The 20316-nt window shown below is 39.9% G+C and overlaps 1 protein-coding gene across 6 annotated transcripts in view; it reads left to right on the top strand.

The window, feature by feature from the left end:
- MCTP2 (multiple C2 and transmembrane domain containing 2) overlaps positions 1 to 20316 on the top strand; it is a 228140-nt gene that overhangs the window by 112795 nt on the left and 95029 nt on the right. For all 6 annotated transcript variants that reach the window (XR_009546603.1, XM_060179344.1, XM_007518040.3 and 3 more), the window contains 3 exons: positions 5414 to 5600; positions 10181 to 10274; positions 19883 to 19985. Coding sequence is in view for 5 of the 6 variants with exons in the window: in XM_060179344.1 (XP_060035327.1) it covers positions 5414 to 5600; positions 10181 to 10274; positions 19883 to 19985 (384 nt within the window). In the remaining variant the exon portion in view is untranslated. The remainder of the gene's footprint in view (positions 1 to 5413; positions 5601 to 10180; positions 10275 to 19882; positions 19986 to 20316) is intronic.

Genomic DNA, 20316 nt, shown 5'->3' with positions numbered 1-20316 from the left:
ATCCATATATGTAGGAAGGGAGAAGAAAATTACATATCTGAAAACTGAGTAGAAAAATTGCTCATAAAAAGTTTATGTATGGAGTTTGGAAAGAATATTTAAAGGGATACAAAATGAAAGGGAAAAAATAAGTGAAAAAATTCATAGCATCCTTAAGACTCAAGAATTGAATCAAAGGTGGGTTGAGGTAAGAGGAATGAGAAAGGAAGAGGAATATTTAATGTTCTGATTTGCTCAGGAAGCTGAACTAGATCTCTTTCTCTTAGGAAATAGGAGAGAGTCCTACAAGATATTTTGCTCATGACAGGTAGTGAAACAGAAAAAGAAAGCCTTAGAAATAGCATAATGGTTCACAATAAATGACATGTTAAAAATTACTCAGTCGTGCTTCAGTAGTTTTCAGAGAGAATTCAGTTTATTATTTTCTCAGTGTAGAATCGGACACAGTGGGAAATAGAAGAAATCTGGATTCTCCTTTCAAGACATTTTATATCCATATGTCTTGTACATGTATTTCAGAATGTTTCTACCTTTGTGTGGAATATATTTCTTGCTTCTTTTGTTCCAGAAAATGGAGATAAATGGGAAAGCCAAGCAGATGAGAGAGATATAGAGAGCAGCAGTTCAGATAGAGAATTTATACAAAGCCATCTTCGGGGTGGGGAGTTAGTTGTTAAGATGAGAGAAAGGGTAATATTCCATCTATTCTTACGACTTAAGACATCAATTCACACCATAGGGCAGATTTCCCAAGAGTCTAGTCATAGCCCATGTGGAGAAGGAACAAATGTTAGTTTTGATTGGCATGATTCCCAGGTGTCCATTTCATTTGCTCTTTTACCTGTCTCAGAGGGTCAACATAAGCTTTTGGCTCAATTCACTCGTTGGTTAACCGAGAATATAGCATCCACTGAGTTGTTCCTTAAATTCCAGGTCTCTTATTTAGGTCTCTTATAATAGGTTGGGTTATTCTTATGTAGGTGTTCTTTCCTCTTTAAACAATCATAGAGAATATTTTGAATAGATCTCATGATTTAAACAGAAGTGAAAATGTGTGATTTCAGAGAACTCTGCATTTTGTCATTTAGCTTTTGATTCAAGTAATAAACTTCTCTGTTCAAGTAAGTTGGGTCTTGAAGCAGCAAAGTTATTATTTTTTTTTCTTTTTTTTTTTTTTATTAAAGAAAGGATTAATTAACAAAACCATAGGGTAGGAGGGGTACAACTCCACACAATTCCCACCACCCAATCTCCATATCCCACCCCCTCCCCCGATAGCTTTCCCATTCTCTATCCCTCTGGGAGCATGGACCCAGGGTCATTGTGGGTTGCAGAAGGTAGAAGGTCTGGCTTCTGTAATTGCTTCCTCGCTGAACATGGGCGTTGACTGGTCGGTCCATACTCCCAGTCTGCCTCTCTCTTTCCCTAGTAGGATGGGTCTCTGGGGAAGCTGAGCTCCAGGACACATTGGTGGTGTCTTCAATCCAGGTAAGTCTGGCCTGCATCCTGATGACACCTGGAACCTGGTGACTGAAAAGAAGCAGCAAAGTTATTATACTAACCTGACCCACATTCTTTTTAGATGATTCTTAGAACATTTTGAATTAGCTAAAAAAAAACCACGTATTGTCTAATTACATATCATTTTTGACCCTCAAGCATTGTTTACTCTCAGAACTGCTTACCTCCTGGTTATTAATAAGACAGAAACAAACAAAAAAATACCTGCCACACACAACAAAAGGTAAATGTCAGAGGACAAAAATAAGTCACTATTACAATGCTTTGCAAAAGATGAGTCATAAGTAGGTCATTGCTAATTTGTACTAATTACAGTGACCACTGGAGAAAATTCTTATACTTTGGAAGGGTTCATTTTTCCATTAAGAAGAAGAGTAAAAGAAGATGTACTTAACAGTGTGTAATAATGCTAAGCAGCTGTGCCATTGCAATATCCTTTAAGAACTTTTCAGGTTGGGAGTCGGGCTGTAGCGCAGCGGGTTAAGCACAGGTGGCGCAAAGCACAAGGACCGGCGTAAGGATCCCGGTTCGAACCCCGGCTCCCCACCTGCAAGGGAGTCGCTCCACAGGTGGTGAAGCAGGTCTGCAGGTGTCTATCTTTCTCTCCTCCTCTCTGTCTTGCCCTCCTCTCTCCATTTCTCTCTGTCCTATCCAACAACGACAACAACAATAATAACTACAACAATAAAAAAACAACAAGGGCAACAAAAAGGAATAAATAAATAAAATAAATATTAAAAAAAATAAGTTTAAAAAAAAAGAATTTTTCAGGTTCTCAGTTTTGTAGAAATGGAAGAATTAAACCATTTGACTGTTCCTCTTTTCTAAGAAAAATCCATTCCACGGTTTGTTATTTACTAAATAAGAATATATTTGATAACTTTTATTTTTGCAATAGTAAACTTTATCTTTAAAATGTCATTTATTGCTATGGAAAAATGTTTCTATTTAAATCACAGAGGATTAGTTAAAAAAAAGTTATACTAGAGCAATGCACTGTCACATGTATTACAGCGGCTGGAACCTAGGACCCCAGTAATGTAAGTCCTACTTAAAAAAAATAATTTTAAAAAGGAAACACTGACAAAACCATAAGATACGAGGGGTACATCTCCACACAAGTCCCACCACCAGAACTCCATATGCCATCCCCCCATAGCTTTCCTATTTTTTATCCCTATAGGAGTATAGACCCAAGGTCATTATGGGGTGCAGAAGGAGGAAGGTCTGGCTTTTGTAAATGCTTCCCTGATGAACATGGGAGTTGTCAGGTCAATCCATACTCCCAGCCTGTTTCTCTCTTTCCCCACTTTTGCCTCCAGGGTTATCACTGGGGCTCAGTGCCAGCACTACAAATCCACTGCTCATGGAGACCATCTTGTTTCCATTGTTGTTGAAGTCCTGCCCTCTTCACCTTCCTTCTTGGTAAAGATCTTTTAAAAAGACATTTAAGGGTGGGACAGAGAGCATAATGTTCTGATGTCTGTCTCTGTCTACGTCTCTCTAAGATAAAGCAAATAAAAACAGGATGTTTATTTCTTTGCTTTATTTGTAATGTGTCTCTGGCGCATTATTTGTTGAGTTTATGACATGTAGAAATTCAAATAGCTTTCTCTTCTCATAACCGAAGTCACTTTTGGTAATTAGGAAATAAATTCCCTTATATATTTACTCTGATAGGTACAAGCCTTAGGTATTTTATTGTTTTGATACAATTTCAGTAAATACCATAATCCTTTTATTTTTTTTTAAAAAAAACATGTATCATATTCTGTAGTAAAGACTGCTCTGGACTTTAATCATTGATGTTTTTCTTTGTTATTGGGAAGGAATTACAAGGGTTCCTTCAAATTTAGTCAATTAGAATGGTTCAAAATTGGCACTGTTTTACTATACTAGTAGGCAAGTTGACTTACTTCTAAGTAGTGGCAGACATACTCAGTCTGTTGAAAATTATGGTAAAGTCCCAGCCTTATCTCACAAATAAAGACTGGGACTTTAACCTCATTCAATAACTGCAGGAGGCAAATGAGATGAAAAATAGCAGATAGGTGTGTTCAGGCTGGCTAAGACCATAGCAGCAGTGCTGCTCTGCTGGGCAGTCATTACATACCAGCTAGTGAGAGAAAGAAACAGGGCAAGGCTTTAGCATAGGGGATGCTAAAGATGTAACTCAGGACCTCCAGCTTGCTAGGTCTGTGCTCTACCTCTGTGCTCTGTACCCACCCAGGATATAAGTAACAACTCCCATGGGGGGAGAGGGCAACAGGCCCTACACCTTCATACCTCTTCTTGACTTTGTCTACTTCACCCCCCCCCTTTGTCTAAACAAAGCAGGTGTGGTCCAGGGAAACCAGAGTTAAAGTTACTAAGTGGTTTAGCACCTCTGCCTCTCTTTTCCTGCTTGTTTTTGTATCTAAATGTGTTTGAGGTTTCCCACATCTCCAGAACATTGACTGTTAAGAGGTGGAAAACATGCAATTTATAGCATCTGGGTCCAGTCTTTACTGGCAGTGCTGCTGAAATGGGATCAATCACCAGCACTTCATGCTCCATTTGTGTGAAAGAACCCACCTGAGGAAATGCAGGGAACAGTGCCTATTAGGAAAACGCCCCCACAAACTTCTTCTTTAAAAAGCCTTTCCAGTTGGCATTTATCTAGAGAAGGTGGTTTCTCCATTAACCCTCCCCTTCCCCAGTTGCATTTATCCTCTCTCTCTTTAAAATGTTTTTTTAAACTACTTTTTAAAATGTTTTTTTTTCCCTTTGCTGATAAAGATATTAGAGCGGCTAGGCCACAGAATAGTCATTCTGACTCTTAAAAAAAATTTGGGGGTCGGTGGGTAGCGCAGTGGGTTAAGCTAAGCGCATGTGGCGCAGAGCGCAAGGACGGGCGTAAGGATCCCGGTTCGAGCCCCTGGCTCCCCACCTGCAGGGGAGTTGCTTCACAGGCGGTGAAGCAGGTCTGCAGGTGTCTATCTTTCTCTCCCCCTCTCTGTCTTCCCCTCCTCTCTCTATTTCTCTGTCCTATCCAACAACAACGACATCAACAATGGCAATAATAATAACCACAATGAGGCTACAACAAGAAGGGCAACGAAAGGGGTAAAAATGGCCTCCAGGAGAGGTGGATTCATGGTGCAGGCACCGAGCCCAGCAATAATCCTGGAGGGGAAAAAAATTTTTTTTCTTTTCTCATTCTTGATCTCAGTCTTTCTCCAGTCCTATTTGACAAAGAACAAGCTATTTGTTTTTTCACTTGTTATGATTTTTGATGTTGCTTTCTTGGTTTTCTTCACCTCTCCTTAATTTTAGGGTTAGTTAGACTGGGGGTGAGTGCAGCCAATGCTCAAACCTTTGTTTATGTTGTCTCATTGTGATGTTGATAAGAAAAAAATCTTTTTGAAGGAAAACAGTACTAGGGGGCTAGGTGGTGGCGCATCTGGTTGAGTACACATGATACAATTAGCAAGGACCCAAGTTCAATCCCCCAGTTCCCACCTGCAGAAGGAAGGCTTTTTGAGTGGTAAAGCAGTGCAGCAGGTGTCTGATTTTTATTCTTACTCTCTGTCTCCCCCTACCGTCTTGATTTCTGGCTGTCTCTAGCCAATAAATAAAGGTACTAATAATTTTTTAAAAAAGAAAACAGTATTATTCCAGGAGTTTGGTTTGATTCAAGTCCTTTTAAAGTGTGTCAGCTCCCAAGAACCCTTGGGTTGTGTAATGTTAGGATTGAGTGTACTATGAATCACGGAGTCCCTGCAATCTTTAGTGGCTCCATACATCTGTGTCCCGAGAGAGCGGGAGTTTCTTGGGATGGTGAAATAAAATCAAGTGGTTTTGTAAGATCCAGAGTGGCAGTGACTTCACTTTCTTCTGTCTTCTTTTCTAGGTGTAAAGTGGATATCTCCGCACTTCCACTCAAACAAGCCAACTGCTTGGAGCTGCCTCTGGAGAGCTGCCAGGGTTCCCTGCTGATGCTGATCATACTCACACCCTGCACAGGGGTCTCTGTCTCTGATCTGTGCGTGTGCCCCTTGGCAGACCCCAGCGAAAGAAAGCAGATCACCCAGCGCTATGTGAGTACCTCGCCTTGTCAAACTACTCCCACTGCACACCACCCACCCACTCCTGCCACCACCACTTCTTAGTGGAAACACAGTCTGTGAACTGAAAAAACAGCATAGAAAGAGAGCTTTGTCCAAACTTTAATGGTATGTCTCATAAAACAAACATCATCCCTAGAGAGTAATGTACTCCTGAGGAGGAGAAAGTTAATTCCAGTGTGCTTTGCTATTTTTTTTTTTTCCTCCTCCAGGGTTATTGCTGGGCTCGGTGCCTGCACCATGAATCCACTGCTCCTGGAGGCCATTTTTTTCCCCCTTTTGTTGCCCTTGTTGTAGCTTCGTTGTGGCTATTATTATTGCCCTTGTTGACGCAGTTCGTTGTTGGATAGGACAGAGAGAAATGGAGAGAGGAGGGGAAGACAGAGAAGGGGAGAGAAAGATAGACACCTGCAGACCTGCTTCACTGCCTGTGAAGCGACTCCCCTGCAGGTGGGGAGCCGGGGGCTCGAACCGGGATCCTTACGCCGGTCCCTGCGCTTTGCGCCACATGCGCTTAACCCACTGCGCCACCGCCCGACCTCCTGTGCTTTGCTATTTTAAAGAACCAAAAGAGGTATTTGGAATTTTTACTTTTCAGGAAAATTATGGAGAAAATCGAAATCCTGAAGAGGGCAAGTTATGATTGATAGTGCCTGCAAATGTAAATAGGAGTTTTAATGTAAGTTAACAAAATCGAGCTCTAGAGAACCCAGCCATTAATGTTTGTAATATCATAGAGACTTTTCCAGAACCTTTTAGGATAAAGTGAAAAAAGGTGTGTGCTAGTATAGGAAAGCTCTAGAGGAGCATGAAAGCCTTGCTGTGTAATACCCTGGATGATAATAATAGCGATGTGTGATATTTTTGCCAAATAGTCACAATGTCTTTGAAAATCCACTCAGCAGTTGCTTTTATTATCGTTATTCATTGTTGGTGCTCTGGTTTTCCAGTTGCTCTGGTTTTTATTTTGTGTTTTCCCTATCTTTGTAAATTGTTAAGTTCATTTTATTGCCACACATGAAAGTGGCATAAAAAGGGCTAAAGGTAAGTTCCTCTTTAATGGGAATATTATTCTCAGCATAAATTTCAGCACCTCTAGAATCCCTGGCTGTGCAGCAGTAATTCTCCCTGTCTGGGGAAGTGTACTAGGCACCCACCTACTGCTCTGAGCAATCTGTTGGCATACTCTAAAGGAGTTTTAAACAAAATTTGTTAAAAATTTTTTCATTTGTAACTTTATGTAAGCTATGGAATATTTGACAGTGAAGAACAAAAATTTTCCCCAAAACTTTGTCAGGGGATCATTCCAAAATTTGCAAAGTTTATGAAGAGTGTCACTCATCTATATGGTGACATTTGATACGATCATAATGGCTTCTTTGCATAATGACTTAGGATTTGAGGAGTCCTCATAGTTTCTCTGTAGGAACTGTAGCCAAAATAGAATTATCAATTTCTTTTCCAGCTAGAGAGCTGATTGACATGTTAGAAAGATAAGAGTGCTGTTACACAAGTTCCAGATCCTTGTATTTAATTTTTCTAGCTTCCAATAATAGATTGTCTTTTTGATCATTTTCCCCCTTTTGCTGCCCTTGTTGTTTCATTGTTGTAGTTATTATTGATGTCGTCATTGTTGGGTAGGACAGAGAGAAGTAGAGAGAGGAGGGGAAGACAGAGAGGGAGAGAAAAAGACAGACACCTGCAGACCTGCTTCACCACAGGTGAAGTGATTCCCCTGCAGGTGGGGGTCCTAGGGCTGGAACTGGGATCCTTACTCTGGTCCTTGCACTTCGCGCCATGTGTGCTTAACCCATTGTGCTACTGTCCAACCCCCAAATAGATAATCTTAAAAGACTGTTTCACCTCTCAATTGTTAGAGTGCTGGATTTAGAATGGTTCATTTTTAACTTAAAAGCTAGATTTGGGACTCGCTAGATAGCTCACCAGGATAGTGCATGACCCAGGTTCCAGTCTGGTCCCAACCACAGTGGAGGAAGTTTTGGTGCTCTGATATCTTTAACTCTTTGCATTTTTTTTCTGTCTCTATATGAAAAAGGTTGACTTGGAATGGTGAGACTCCCCAGCAAAGACAAAACAAAACACCTAGGTTTCTCTTTCTTTTAGGTTGAAAGTAAAGAACAAACACAACTTTCAACAGTTCTTTGATGTAGCGCATAATTGATTAGCCAAAAATCTTAGCTGTTATTCTTTCCTGAAATGCCAAAATTACAGGACTTTACTCTCCTTCCACGAATGTCTGATGTTTGATGATGCAGGATAGAGTTTTAGTTCTCCGATAATGATGGGCACACTAGATCCTGGCGTTTGAGAGCAGCGTCTTCCCTAGCAGATGCTTTTTGGAGGTGTGCAAAAAAATATTTTAGCTTTTTCTCTTTCATGGAGGTTCATAAGGAAGCTAAGCATATGAACATTGTTAAATATTGTTACATATGCTTGAGGATCTTCTAGATAAGAGTCAAGCTTTTGACTAGTGTAAATTTAAACTTGAAGTAAACATACAGATGCTTAATCTCGCACTTAATTTGCTGACTACATGTATGAATCAGAAAATTTACGCTTATTTCCATCCTTACTCTTTCCAGAGGGGAAACCATGTGAAAGGTTCCCATTTAGTCTTCCACCACCCATGATGTCTTCAGTAACAGACAAAATAATGCTTCCTATTGAGGTTATTTAAAGTTTCATAAAAGGGAAAGAAGGGGGGAGAGAAGGAATGTAATTCCACAGACATTTTTATTGTGGGATATCTATGCTATCACCAGGGGGGCGATATTAAAAGTAGATAAGTAGATTGTATGTGCTATGTAAATTGTTTATTTGGAAGTGGTAGTTAATTAATTCTCACTTTTAATCTGGTTACTGGAAATCCTAAGCTGTGCTGTCCTGAGAATAGGATGTACCATAAGAACTATATGAGAAAGGCTTTCTTTTTTTTTTTTTTAATTTTATTTATGAAAAGGAAACACTGACAAAACCATAGGATAAGAGGGGTACAAATCCACACAATTCCCACCACCAGAACTCCGTATCCCACCCCCTCCCCGGATAGTTTTCCTATTCTTTATTCCTTTGGGAGTATTGACCCAAGGTCATTGTAGGATGCAGAAGGTAAAAGGTCTGGCTTCTGTAATTGCTTCCCTACTGAACAAGGGTGTTGGCAGGTTGATCCGTACTCTCAGCCTGCCCCTCTCTTTCTTTAGTGGGGCTGGGTTCTGGGGAATTGGAGATCCAGGACACATTGGTGGGGTTGTCTGTCCAGGGATGTCTGGTCAGCATCATGCTAGCATCTGGAACCTGGTGGCTGAAAAGAGAGTTAACATATAAAGCCAAACAAATTTTTGACTAATCATGAACCTAAGGCTGGAATAGTGCAGATGAAGAGTTGGGGGTGGGGTGTCTCCATTTTGTAGATAGCTAGTAGGCATATTTTAGTTAAATTCCAAAGGGCCTGTGGCTATACTAGTTTTTTTTTTCTTTTTTTTTTTTTTCCTCCTGATCCTAAAATCTGAAATGCAGATGGATCCAAGTTATTGTCTGGGGAGATGATGTCATGGCTGGAAAAAGGATCAGAAAGCTGGATCAGGGAAGAGAGTAGCTCCCAAACTGGGAGAGATGTATAAATAATTGTTGACTGTAAACCCCATTGATTTGTTGTGGTCTGGGGCCCATAATTAGCTTAGGAGCCTATATGACCTCTGCATCCCTGTAGATCTGAGCTCACATTCTGTGGTCATAAGTAGGAACATTCCACACTGTCCCAATATCAGGACTCATCTTCCTCAGGTACAGCACAGAGTATGTTGTCTAGCCTCCCTTTGGAGGATGGAATCTTACAGCCTTTCAGCCACCAGAGTGCCAATGCAACTATGATTCCATCCTAACATTTCTGGGCAGATGATCTCACCAGTGTGTCCAGGAACTTCACCTCCCCAGAGCCCAATCCCACTAGCGAAAGGTAGAAACTTGTTGGGGTGTGTGTGTGTGTGTGGATAGACTTGCAAACACCCACAATCAGCAGAGAAGCAATTACAGAAACCAGAACTCTCACCTTCTGAGCCCCCAAAATAATTTTAGTCCTGACTACCAGGAGGGGAGAAATGTTAGGGGAAAATTACCAGAGGGCTCTGAACTCCAGCTATTGAGGACATAGGGAGAGAAGAGGAAAAACAGAAGGACATTTGGGAGTAGTATAGGTGTGATTTAGAAGAGAATGGAGCACCATAGGAAAAAATGGGCAAATATATATAAATATAGACAGATACTTAGAGAAATAATAGTTAACTCACATCTGTGACCTTGGGAGAACTACTGCAGTTTCCATTGAGGGAGTGGGGATCCACAACTCTGGTGGTGGGAATGATGTAGAATTAATTATACCCCTGTTATCCCATAATTTTGAAAATCAATATTAAGTCACAAATAAAAAAAAGAAAGGTGACAGTAAATTGAGAATGTACTTAATAATAAACCTCAGCGTTAAATCCTCTACTAGAAAGCTGTTTTCATTTGTCATCTGCTCTCTCCTCCCTCAGTGCTTACAGAACTCCCTGCAAGATATGAAAGATGTCGGCATTTTACAAGTGAAGGTTTTAAAGGCAGCAGATCTCTTAGCAGCAGATTTCTCAGGTATAAAACAGTTTTTATTTTCAATTCATTTTTACCTATTTCCTGCTTTGAAATAATCACACAGTAAAGAAAAGCATATTCACAAATCCAGTAATGTCTACAGCAAACGTGATTTCAAGTAGAGCAATGAAAGAACAGAGTTGCCAGTAAGCAATTTTTTCAGTTAATGATGTTTTCAATGAGTTTTTCAGATGTTTTACTAAAATTAGATAACGTTGATAACATGCACAAGTGAATTTTAAGAGCTATTTCTGGAGTATTGTCATAATAGTTCTTTTTGTTAAATTTATTTTTTATTTTATTTTTTATTATCTTTATTTATTTATTGGATAGACACTGTCAGAAGTTGAGAGGGAAGGGGAATATAGGAAGAAAGACAGACACCCGCAGCACTGCTTCACCACTTGCAAAGCCTTCCCCCTGCAGGTATTGACAGGGAGCTCAAACCTGGGTCTTTGTGCATTGTAACATGTGCTTAACCAGTTGTGCCACAACCCATCCTCTGTTCAATTTATTTTTTACAGAAGTTTTGATAGTTTCCCAAAAAATAGATTCAACCTCTTACCTTTGCTTTCTTACAGCATTCTGTGAATATAGTGTTTTAGTATTCGTAGTATACAGGACTTTGTTCCTTCTTCTTCTTCTAGCGTTTGCCCTTCTTCTGTAGCCAGTTCTGAACATTAAAATCCACCTGAGTGGCTGGGAGATGACTCACCTAGTATAGCTCACATTTTACTGTTAGCAAAGACCCAGGTTCTAGTCCTCATCACCACAAGAGTACTTGCACAGGGGAAGGAGTGGAGCAGTGCTATGGTGTCTTCCTAACTCTCTGTCTTTCTCTTCCTCTCTGTTCCTTGCCCTCTATCTTAAAAAACAGTCTTCCAGAAGTGGAGGTGTCTGTATATATGTCTAGTTGGCATTTGGGACCAATTTTTCATTTCTTTCGGTTCTTTACTACTTTAAACTTTGTAGACAGAGGGTAACACAGCCATGCTTTGTGTAGAATAGTATTCAACTCTGAGGAGATTAATCAAGACATCCTGATGCCTGATTGGATAGAAACCTTCCAGCCACTGTTTGATCCCCCTGTACTGATTGACAGTTTATTCACCTAAATGATGGATTCAAAGAATAGATCAGATCTATTGATTTTTTTCATGTCATATATTAAAAATGTGATCTCTTCTTCATACTACACAGAAACAATTACACTCTATTTGTAAGTTCTTGAACTTCTGCTGCTAAGTTTGAGGAACCTCAAACTTTGGGGGAAACAGCTTAATGTAAGCATGCTATATAACAAAAATGATGGAAAATATATAATATACTTTTTAAAAGTTTTTTTCACTCTTCCTAAAAAATTAAATCACTGCTTGAACAGTTATTTTGATTTTAAAATAATTCTTAGTGAAAAGATCACCAAGTGGGATTAGCGGCAGTACTTAAAGATATATTACCATGATTGTAGATGGACTACTAAATATTGTTAAATAATAAATAATATTAAATAATAAATATTATTAAATAAATGTTTAAATATTAATCATAGTTTACATAATTATATTATAGTATGTAAAATATATTTTAAATTACAGTATCGGATACTTAAAGCCTCATATTAATCTAGAAATTTTCCTTAAAAAAATTAGAGCATTCAGCAACATTTAATGCAAACATTCCACATGTGCCTTTGGTACTAGTGGCTTTGCCATCCATAATTAGGGGTAGCTACTTATTTCCAGAGCAAATTACTTTACTTCCATCTGAATACCGATAGCGCTTTTTGAATGAATATGTGACTGTTTTTGAAAGTGTTGTGCCAAGTTCCAATAATTCACTGCATCTTTTAACTATATTTAAGAAACTTCTCTCTGTGTATTTTATAATCTCCAGCAGTTACTTGCAGTGCATTACATGGTTTTGAGGCTTGTTTGCTGTTACAGTTAATGTGTGGAAATGCTTCTTTAAAAACTGATTCATGTTGCTCATTCTTCCAGGTAACCTCCATAAAGGTCCCCCAAAGACTATGTATGGAATTTGTATCAGGTTAATGCATCTTCCAGAACACTTTAACTATGAGAAGAAAGTAAATACTAGCAACCGGAGACCTGGGTGTGCGAGAGGGTTTAACAAGGACTAATGATAAGCCTAAGTCTTTCTTTGTAAGAGTATATTTTAGGGAAAATATTATAGATATTTCATTTATCTCTTTGCATTAAAGATATCCAGAAGGTAGTTTGGGATCACAGGAAAGCGAAAGGACTGTAGGATGCCCATAACAGAAAGCAAAAGTTAGCAGTGAAGTCATGCTGTGTCTTTTGATTCAGTGACTTGGTGTTTGGCTGTCTATGTGTGATTTATGGTACAGCGAACACTCTTCTGAATTGAAACAGATCCTTGCCACTAGCTAAACATGTCTATTGATTACATACCTGTTGAAAGATCATACAATGAGATGCGTCCTATGATCAGCACAAGTACAGAGGATTGTTCTCAATAGACTCATGATGTTGGAGTGTCAGAAAAATCGCAATGCATTTTTACATAGAAAAAATAAATCGTAACTTTCCCGACAGCCCAGTAATTGATCGACTGTAGTGGGGAACCTACTGGTATTGTAGCAGGTAAAGATTCAGTCACTATGTCAGCACTGAAACCATTGTGATCAATTTGCATAGAGCACAAGCCAAAATTCAACAGCTTGTCTCTAACCTTTCATTTTTAGCATCACCATACAGCTTCCGTATGTCTTTTTTCTTGATAATAATGTTTTCTCTTTATTAATTTTCTTCCTTAAAATAAGACTTTTTCTTCTAAGGAATCCTCGAGTGACAAGACTGGTTATGCTTTAGTCTCCTACTGCCCTGTCACCATTACTGAGTCTGGCATAAAATAGGGGAACTACAAATTTCAGGATGTTTTCTTTGTGTCGTCATTCCAGCAGTAGCAAAAGGATAAGATAGCCCCATGTTAGTGCAGGATGAGTAAGCAAACGTCATGACATAATATAGTAGAGGTCTTGATCAGTGTGTGTTTCCATCATTCTAATAACCTGTAACCTGTGATGAGAAACAAAGGCATGACTAAAGTCAATGACAGTGAAGCGATAAAACAGTGACTTCTTTACTTGGAACTTGGACTACTTGTCTTCCAGGGATTTCTTCTATCCATGCAACTTTCTGACATTTGATGTCATTTAATATACATTCATCAAATATAATAAGTTTCCCAATATATCTGGATCCTCTCAACTTGCTTGGAGTCAAAATTTCATAGGGTTCCTTTCTCTTTTCAGTGTTCAAAATTAATTCAAATGTAAGATTAAAATGACAGCGGAATGTGGGGTGAGTGTTTTGCATAAAACTGAGAAATTATACAGCAAAAAGTATATACCGTAAACCATTAATCCTCTCCAGTAATTAAAAACAACAACAACAAAAATACCTCAAAATCTATCAAAGGGATGGAGAAGGAAATGTGTTTCCAACACGAGAAAATGTCGGTTGTTGTGAAGTATCATTGCTTGATTAATCAGCATGTTTTGGGCCATCACAGTTCCTGATCCAGACTAATAAAGATGTGTTTATTTGTAGAACTCCCAAGTCCAGTATAACGTCCAAAACTGCTATTCAAATTTACCTAGATTTAAGAAAAGTCAGTTGGAGGCAAATCTAGTGATATTCAATAAATACTGTGTACCTTCTTCAGTTCAAATTTAACCATAATGAGTGAGGCCTCTTCTTTCTGTCTTCTCTATGCTGCTTACTTTGCCAGGAGAGGGCACACTGCATCCCTGGGTTGGCAATTCAGAGCTTGCCAGTTCTTTGGCAATGCCATTAGGAGGAGCCCTTGATCTGTTCCACACTTAGGCTTGGACCCCCCCCCCCCCATGAAGATGATGAACTTCTCCATTCATTCAAATACAGGAGTTCTTTCCAAATGACCTGTGTACCTTAAGTCAGTCTTCAATGATTTACTTATTGAAGATGAAAATTAGTTTCCATTTTTGCCCTTTATTTTACTTTTCTATTTTGGGCACCCAAGCTTCATGCTTCTACAGTTCAACTCCAATCAGTACTCTTTTTCTCCTCTTAATTTCAGATAGAGAAAGGGAGATGCCACAACACAACTCCATGAGAGACACCATAACACAACTCCTGGAGCCATGTGGTGTTCCCATGTGGTACCTACCAAGGTCTTGAACCTGGGTTCCTGAGAATGACAAAGTGAATACTGTAGTGGGTGTTCTTCAGCCCTTGCTCTTTATTTTTATGGAAATGGCCTCTTACTTTAATCCCTATATATCATGGTACAGAAGACATTTATAACAAGGATCCAGGTGGTGGCACACCTGCTAAATTATACACATTACAGAGTTGAAGCTTCTGGTCCCTACCTGCAGAAGCTTCACAAATAATGAAACCAGTCTGCTGGTGTCTTTCTCTCCTCCCTTCTTCTCTCAGTCTCTATCCCTATCCAAAAATAAATATTTTAAAAAGAAAACATATAGCAACAAAAGATAATGTGTTAATCTTGGTTTTACCCCTGCTGACCTCAGGTCTATTCTAAATGATGAATCAGTAAGTATTTTAAAAATATATTTATTTATTTATTTTCCCCTTTGTTACCCTTGTTGTTTTTTAATGGTTCTTATAGTTGTTATTATTGATGTCACTGTTGTTAGATAGGACAGAGAGAAATGGAGAGAGGGGAAGACAGAAGGGGGAGAGAAAGATGGACACCTGCAGATCTGCTTCATCACTTGTGAAGGGACCCTCTTTACAGGTGGAGAGCCAGGGGCTCGAACTGGGATCCTTATGCCAGTCGTTGTGCTTTGCGCCACATGCACTTAACCCACTGTGCTACCTCCCGGCTCCCATCAATGAGTATCAGATGATACAACCTTTAAGTTACATTGGCCACTTACTGTTCAATTTTAGTAACTGATGTCAAGGTAAAAATTATCTAAATGAGCAGCCTCTGTTAGCCTTTCAAAAAACTGAAATTCATTTTGGACTGGGCAGTGGCACACTTGTTACTGTGTCCAAGGACCCAGATTCAAATCTCTACTTCACACCTGTGGGGAAAGCTGTGGTAAAGCAGGTCTGCAGGTGTCTCTCTCCCCTCTCTAGCCCTCCTCCTATCCCCATTTCTCAATTTCTCTCTGTCCTATAAAATAAAAGGGGCAGGGGAAAGCCACTAGGAGCAGTGGATTCATTGTGCAGGCACCATGATAACCCTGGTGGCAAAGGAAAAAAAATAATTTTAAAGTGGCCTTAAGTGAAGGCTAACATGATGGGAGAGGACCTAGTGGGGGTTGTATTGTTATGTGGAAAACTGGGAAATGTTATGCATGTAGAAACTATCGTATTTACTGCCAACTGCAGAACATTAATCCTCCAATAAAGACATTTAAAAAAGAAAAGAAATAGTGAAGGCTGTCAAATTCAAGGTGGCAAAACACCGGTATGGCACTGGACAATGGGTGATAGAAGTCTGTCAAGATGGTGTCTATAGGTTTTACTTGTAAGGATAAGGGGTGGCATAGAGCAAAAGTGCAGACCCCAAACATTTATATGTCAGTCTGCGTCTGCCTGCTACTATTCCCTCCATGCCATTAAGGAACCCTTGGGCACTTTACTAATTATGGAAGGTCATTTTTATCCCAAGTAAAGACATTAATGAATTAACTTATATTGAAAGTCTGTATTTCAAAAATCTTTTTTTTTGGGGGGTGGGGGGTGGTGAACCAGTGCAATGTACATAAGTTACTTTTAAATCGGGACTGTCTTTGTTTCTTCTTCTCCATCTCCTGAAACTGCTCATACTAGAACATTAATAAATGCAGCATTTTAATGAGCTTTGATGGAATTATCTTCAGAGAATTGGAGCAGTGTGTTCCTGGGAGACCCGTAACTGAAGTTCTCTGTTTCTGGAAGGAAGTCTGTTCCTCATTAGCTGGGACAGCTGAAAGCTCTTTTCCAAAGAGGGAGGTGCACTCCAGCCCACCTGTGCCTCTGCTGGACCGTCTGGCCCTGCCCTGCTGTGCAGGAACCCCTGGGCTTTCATTAAAACTGTCAGATGGTTTCCCCAGAGCCAGCACTGATGGGATGTCAGGATGGTGTCTCTGGAGCAGCATCATTGACACCTACTAACAGTCTGACAAACAGTTAAGTAGCTTGGGTTCAGGAATGGAGCTTCATCTACCTGAATATGGAGCCTGGAACATGGTTCTCTCATGTCCATTGTTGTAAAAGTGGCAAGATGGCCTTTGACTCTGGCAGATCCCTTCCCTCCTTGCTCTCTTTCACCCCCTGTAAGTCTCATGCTTGAAGTAAAACATGCTTGAAATAAGCAAGCCATTTTGCAGATGCTTGTGGGTTTTCCTGCTGATTTGATACAGATTCTGCTGCATTTGAGGTCCTTTTAAGGGCTGTTGCATTTCCCATGGCAAATTTTGAAGTAGAAGTCAAAAACCACGTTCATTCACAGAAACAGAAAAGCCCAAACTCCTTTTCTGAGCTTTGGCAGTTGAGACCTAGGCACTTGAGTAGGCAGGTACAACCCAGTACTTTCTTCATGCCCATCAAATATTCATCAAGTGCAGCAAAGTCCAGCAAGAGCAGAAAATGCCTATTGGAGGCAGCTCTGCTCAGGGTCTAGGGACAGGAAGGCTTGTGGGAACAGAGGCCAGACCAGGCATCTCTGGGATCAGATACTAACTGGATTTGTACCAAGAATCCCTAGTAGTCTTTGATTTCTAGTAATTTTTTCAAGGTTGTATTTTGCAGCCTTTGCATTGATTCAAAGAACTAGGTGATAGAATTTGAACAGATCACCTTTCTGCTAAATCTAGCCCAGAATCCTTCCCACTGTTAATGTCATAGACCACCCCAAATCATTCATCTATGACTTGTATACCAGCCACTACGAAAAACTGCAGTAACTTAAAAGACTTGGCCAGGCATCTCGGAGCCCTGGCCTCTAGTCAGATGAGTGAAATCTTTTGTTTAATACAGATCCTTATCCACACATCTGCTGTTCTTTTCTTTCTCTTTTAAAAATAAAATCATCATGCAGGCTCCTGCTCATGTCAGACTCTATTGATGTGCCATAACTTGGAGCTCCTGGTTATGAAGTGAATTAGATGTAGGATCAGTGACCTCAGTTGTGGGCCAGTAGGTCAAGAGGCCTGAGCTCTAGCCCCATTAGACCCTGGCCTGGGTCTCCTCAAGCATTTGTTAGAAGAGCGTCTTTCCTTATGCCCCCAATTAATTTTGTGTGCACTGCTTTGTAAGTGCTAGCGTGCCGCAGAGGCAGGCAATGCGTTCACGTCATATGGACATTAGAGAGCCATTCATCCCACCCTGACAATTCTGATTCTGGATCCCTCTGCCCAACCCAGCAAAAAGAGAATGAAATTGTGGTGTGGTTATGCTTTGGGTCCAGTTTTGACTTCTGTCTCTTCTAACCATTTTCATTTTGCAGGGGCATGGCGGGGTGGGAATGTATGATAAAGGGCTGAAAACAAACCAGTAGGTAAAAATGAGGGGTTAAATCTCATTTGTTAGAGGTTACACACTTTGAGCTTGCTTTATTGAATTAGACTTTTGCACATCAAAGAGCACCAAAAATATGATTCATGTATTCTCAAAATGTACCAAGTATGTAAAGCTGACACTTTCTCGTCCGCTTTCACACTTTCTTGCTTTTCTAACAGTTGCATTGAAGCCAGTGTGCTATCATAGGTACACATTCAGGGTAGAGTAAAAGCATTGACTCAAAGAGAAAATACAGGGAGGAACTAAAAAACGAGCTTCATTTTTTTAATTTTTAGTTATTTTGCCTCTACGGTTTCTTTGTTAGGTCTTCCAGCTTACATGATCTTGTTGCTCCTGCTTTTTCCCCTTATTTCTTTTTTAGATAGAGGTTGAAAAAAAGTGTGTGTGAGAGAGAGGCAGGAAGAGAGTGAAAGAAAGACACCACAGCACCACAACACCACTCCACCACTCATAAAGTGTCCCCTTTGCATGCTGTTCCATGTGGTGACCAAGGACTCAGATCTGGGTCCTGCATAATAAACTGTATATTCAACCCAAGTGAGCCACCTCCCCCTTACTCACTCCCTCTCACTTTTTATTTTGCCATCAGGAGTTTGGTGTCTGTATTATCATACCATCATTCTCAGTGACCATTTGTTTCTTTCTTTTTCTGATAAGAACAGAGAGAAATAAAGCAAGAAAGCAACAACTACAGCACTACTCCACTACTCATGAAGCTTTCCTACTTCTAGTGTCTTTATGCTCAAAATTGTGTTCATTTTACTGGATGCTTTACTACCTGGTTCAATGCCTTTTCTTTTTGACCAGTGGATTGGAGGTGTTGGTGGTTGAACATGAAACTTCCAAGTCTTTGACATGAGAGTCTGTTGCATAAATTGCTGTGCTATCTTCCAGGCCCTGAAGTTTATTTTTTCACAGAATTGGATTCCCACATGCCAACTTAATTCCTCCACCTATGAATCTATAAGTCTCCAAAGTATACCTGGCTTTTGTACCAGTCTCAACCTACCAAGTGCAGTTGGTCCTTGAACATCACTGATATGAAAAATCGTCTGTGCATGTGTTTATTAACAGAGAACCAGAGCATCACTCTGGCATGTATGTGCTTGGGGATCAAACTTGGGACCTCATGCTTGCAATTCTGCAACTCTACCAACTGTGCAACCTCCCAGCCTGCTGTGGGTCACTTTTGACTTAGCCCAAAGCTAGGTACTAGTAGCATACTCTTGATTAGAATCTTTACTGATATTGTAAGATGCATATTTTGTATCTTACATTACTATATAGCATATTATTACAATAACAAGCTGGAGAATAGAAATGCTAAGAATGGATCAGGTGGTGGTACACCTGGTTGATGTTATTATGCTGGGCTTGAGCACCCCCTTCCCCTCTTAATTCCTGTCCTAACGACTAAAAGATAAGAAACAAACAAAAAAGAGACCTCTGGAAATGGTGGATTCATAATTCAGGCACTGAGCCCCCGTGATAACCCTGGCAGCAATAAAAATAAGTTGAGAGAGGGAGGCATGCAGGTGTACTGAAGAGAAAATACAGTTATGGTTCTGGACTGGACTGTGTGGTAAGTTTACATTCTCTGTTTATAAGAAGAACCACTGTGATGAAACCTGAGTAGTGTAACCTGTGTTATTTCTTATTTCATTTTTTAAAAGTTTATTTATTTATGAATGAAAGAGAATGGGGAAAGTGAGCATCACTATGGCTTATGTGGTCCTGGAATCAGACTTGGGGCTCACCATGGACGTCCAGGGCTCTGTCACTGTACCACCTCCCCTACTGCTCTGCCTGTCTTGCTCCAGGGCCACTTGTCTGCTACAGTTCTAGTGCCTCTCATCTCTGTTACTATCTGGATTGCAATGCAGGACTTCAGTAGGTTGTGCTGGCAAGAGGCTGTCCTCTGTTCCGTCAGCAAGCACGGTCTGATTGTTATAAGAGCACTTTGCTCCTGTTATTTGTGAGAATCATTTGTCTTGTACCAAGTAGATGCATATGTCATTGACTACTGTCTATGCGTTCTCTTTTCAGGGAAGAGTGATCCTTTTTGCTTGTTGGAGTTAGGCAATGACCGACTTCAGACACACACCATTTACAAGAACCTCAACCCTGAGTGGAACAAAGTTTTTACATTGTAAGTGCTTTAGTCTCTACATCATCAAGACAGAGCTTTAACTTAGAGGGCAATTATATCTGATATGTTTGGGGCAAGCTGGGACCCTTGAGTGAAACTTTTTGTCCAGTTTTATGTGCAAAGAATGAATTTTATTGTTTTTTCCTCCTGAAAACCTTTTATCCTTTTATTTTATAGACTATGGTGTTAATAATAGAAAGAAGAGACCATTTGGTCCTGCAAGGGAATTTTCAGGAAGCTTTTGTAAGGTATCTTTTAGTGATTAGATAAATCTGAGTAGTAGGTGGAAGCTTCCATATATCTATACTTTTTTTTTTCTTTTTGCCACCAG

This window comes from Erinaceus europaeus, chromosome 20 (genome assembly GCF_950295315.1).
Source record: "Erinaceus europaeus chromosome 20, mEriEur2.1, whole genome shotgun sequence".
NCBI classification, from domain to species: domain Eukaryota; kingdom Metazoa; phylum Chordata; class Mammalia; order Eulipotyphla; family Erinaceidae; genus Erinaceus; species Erinaceus europaeus.
This window is presented reverse-complemented; position numbering and strand designations above follow the sequence as displayed.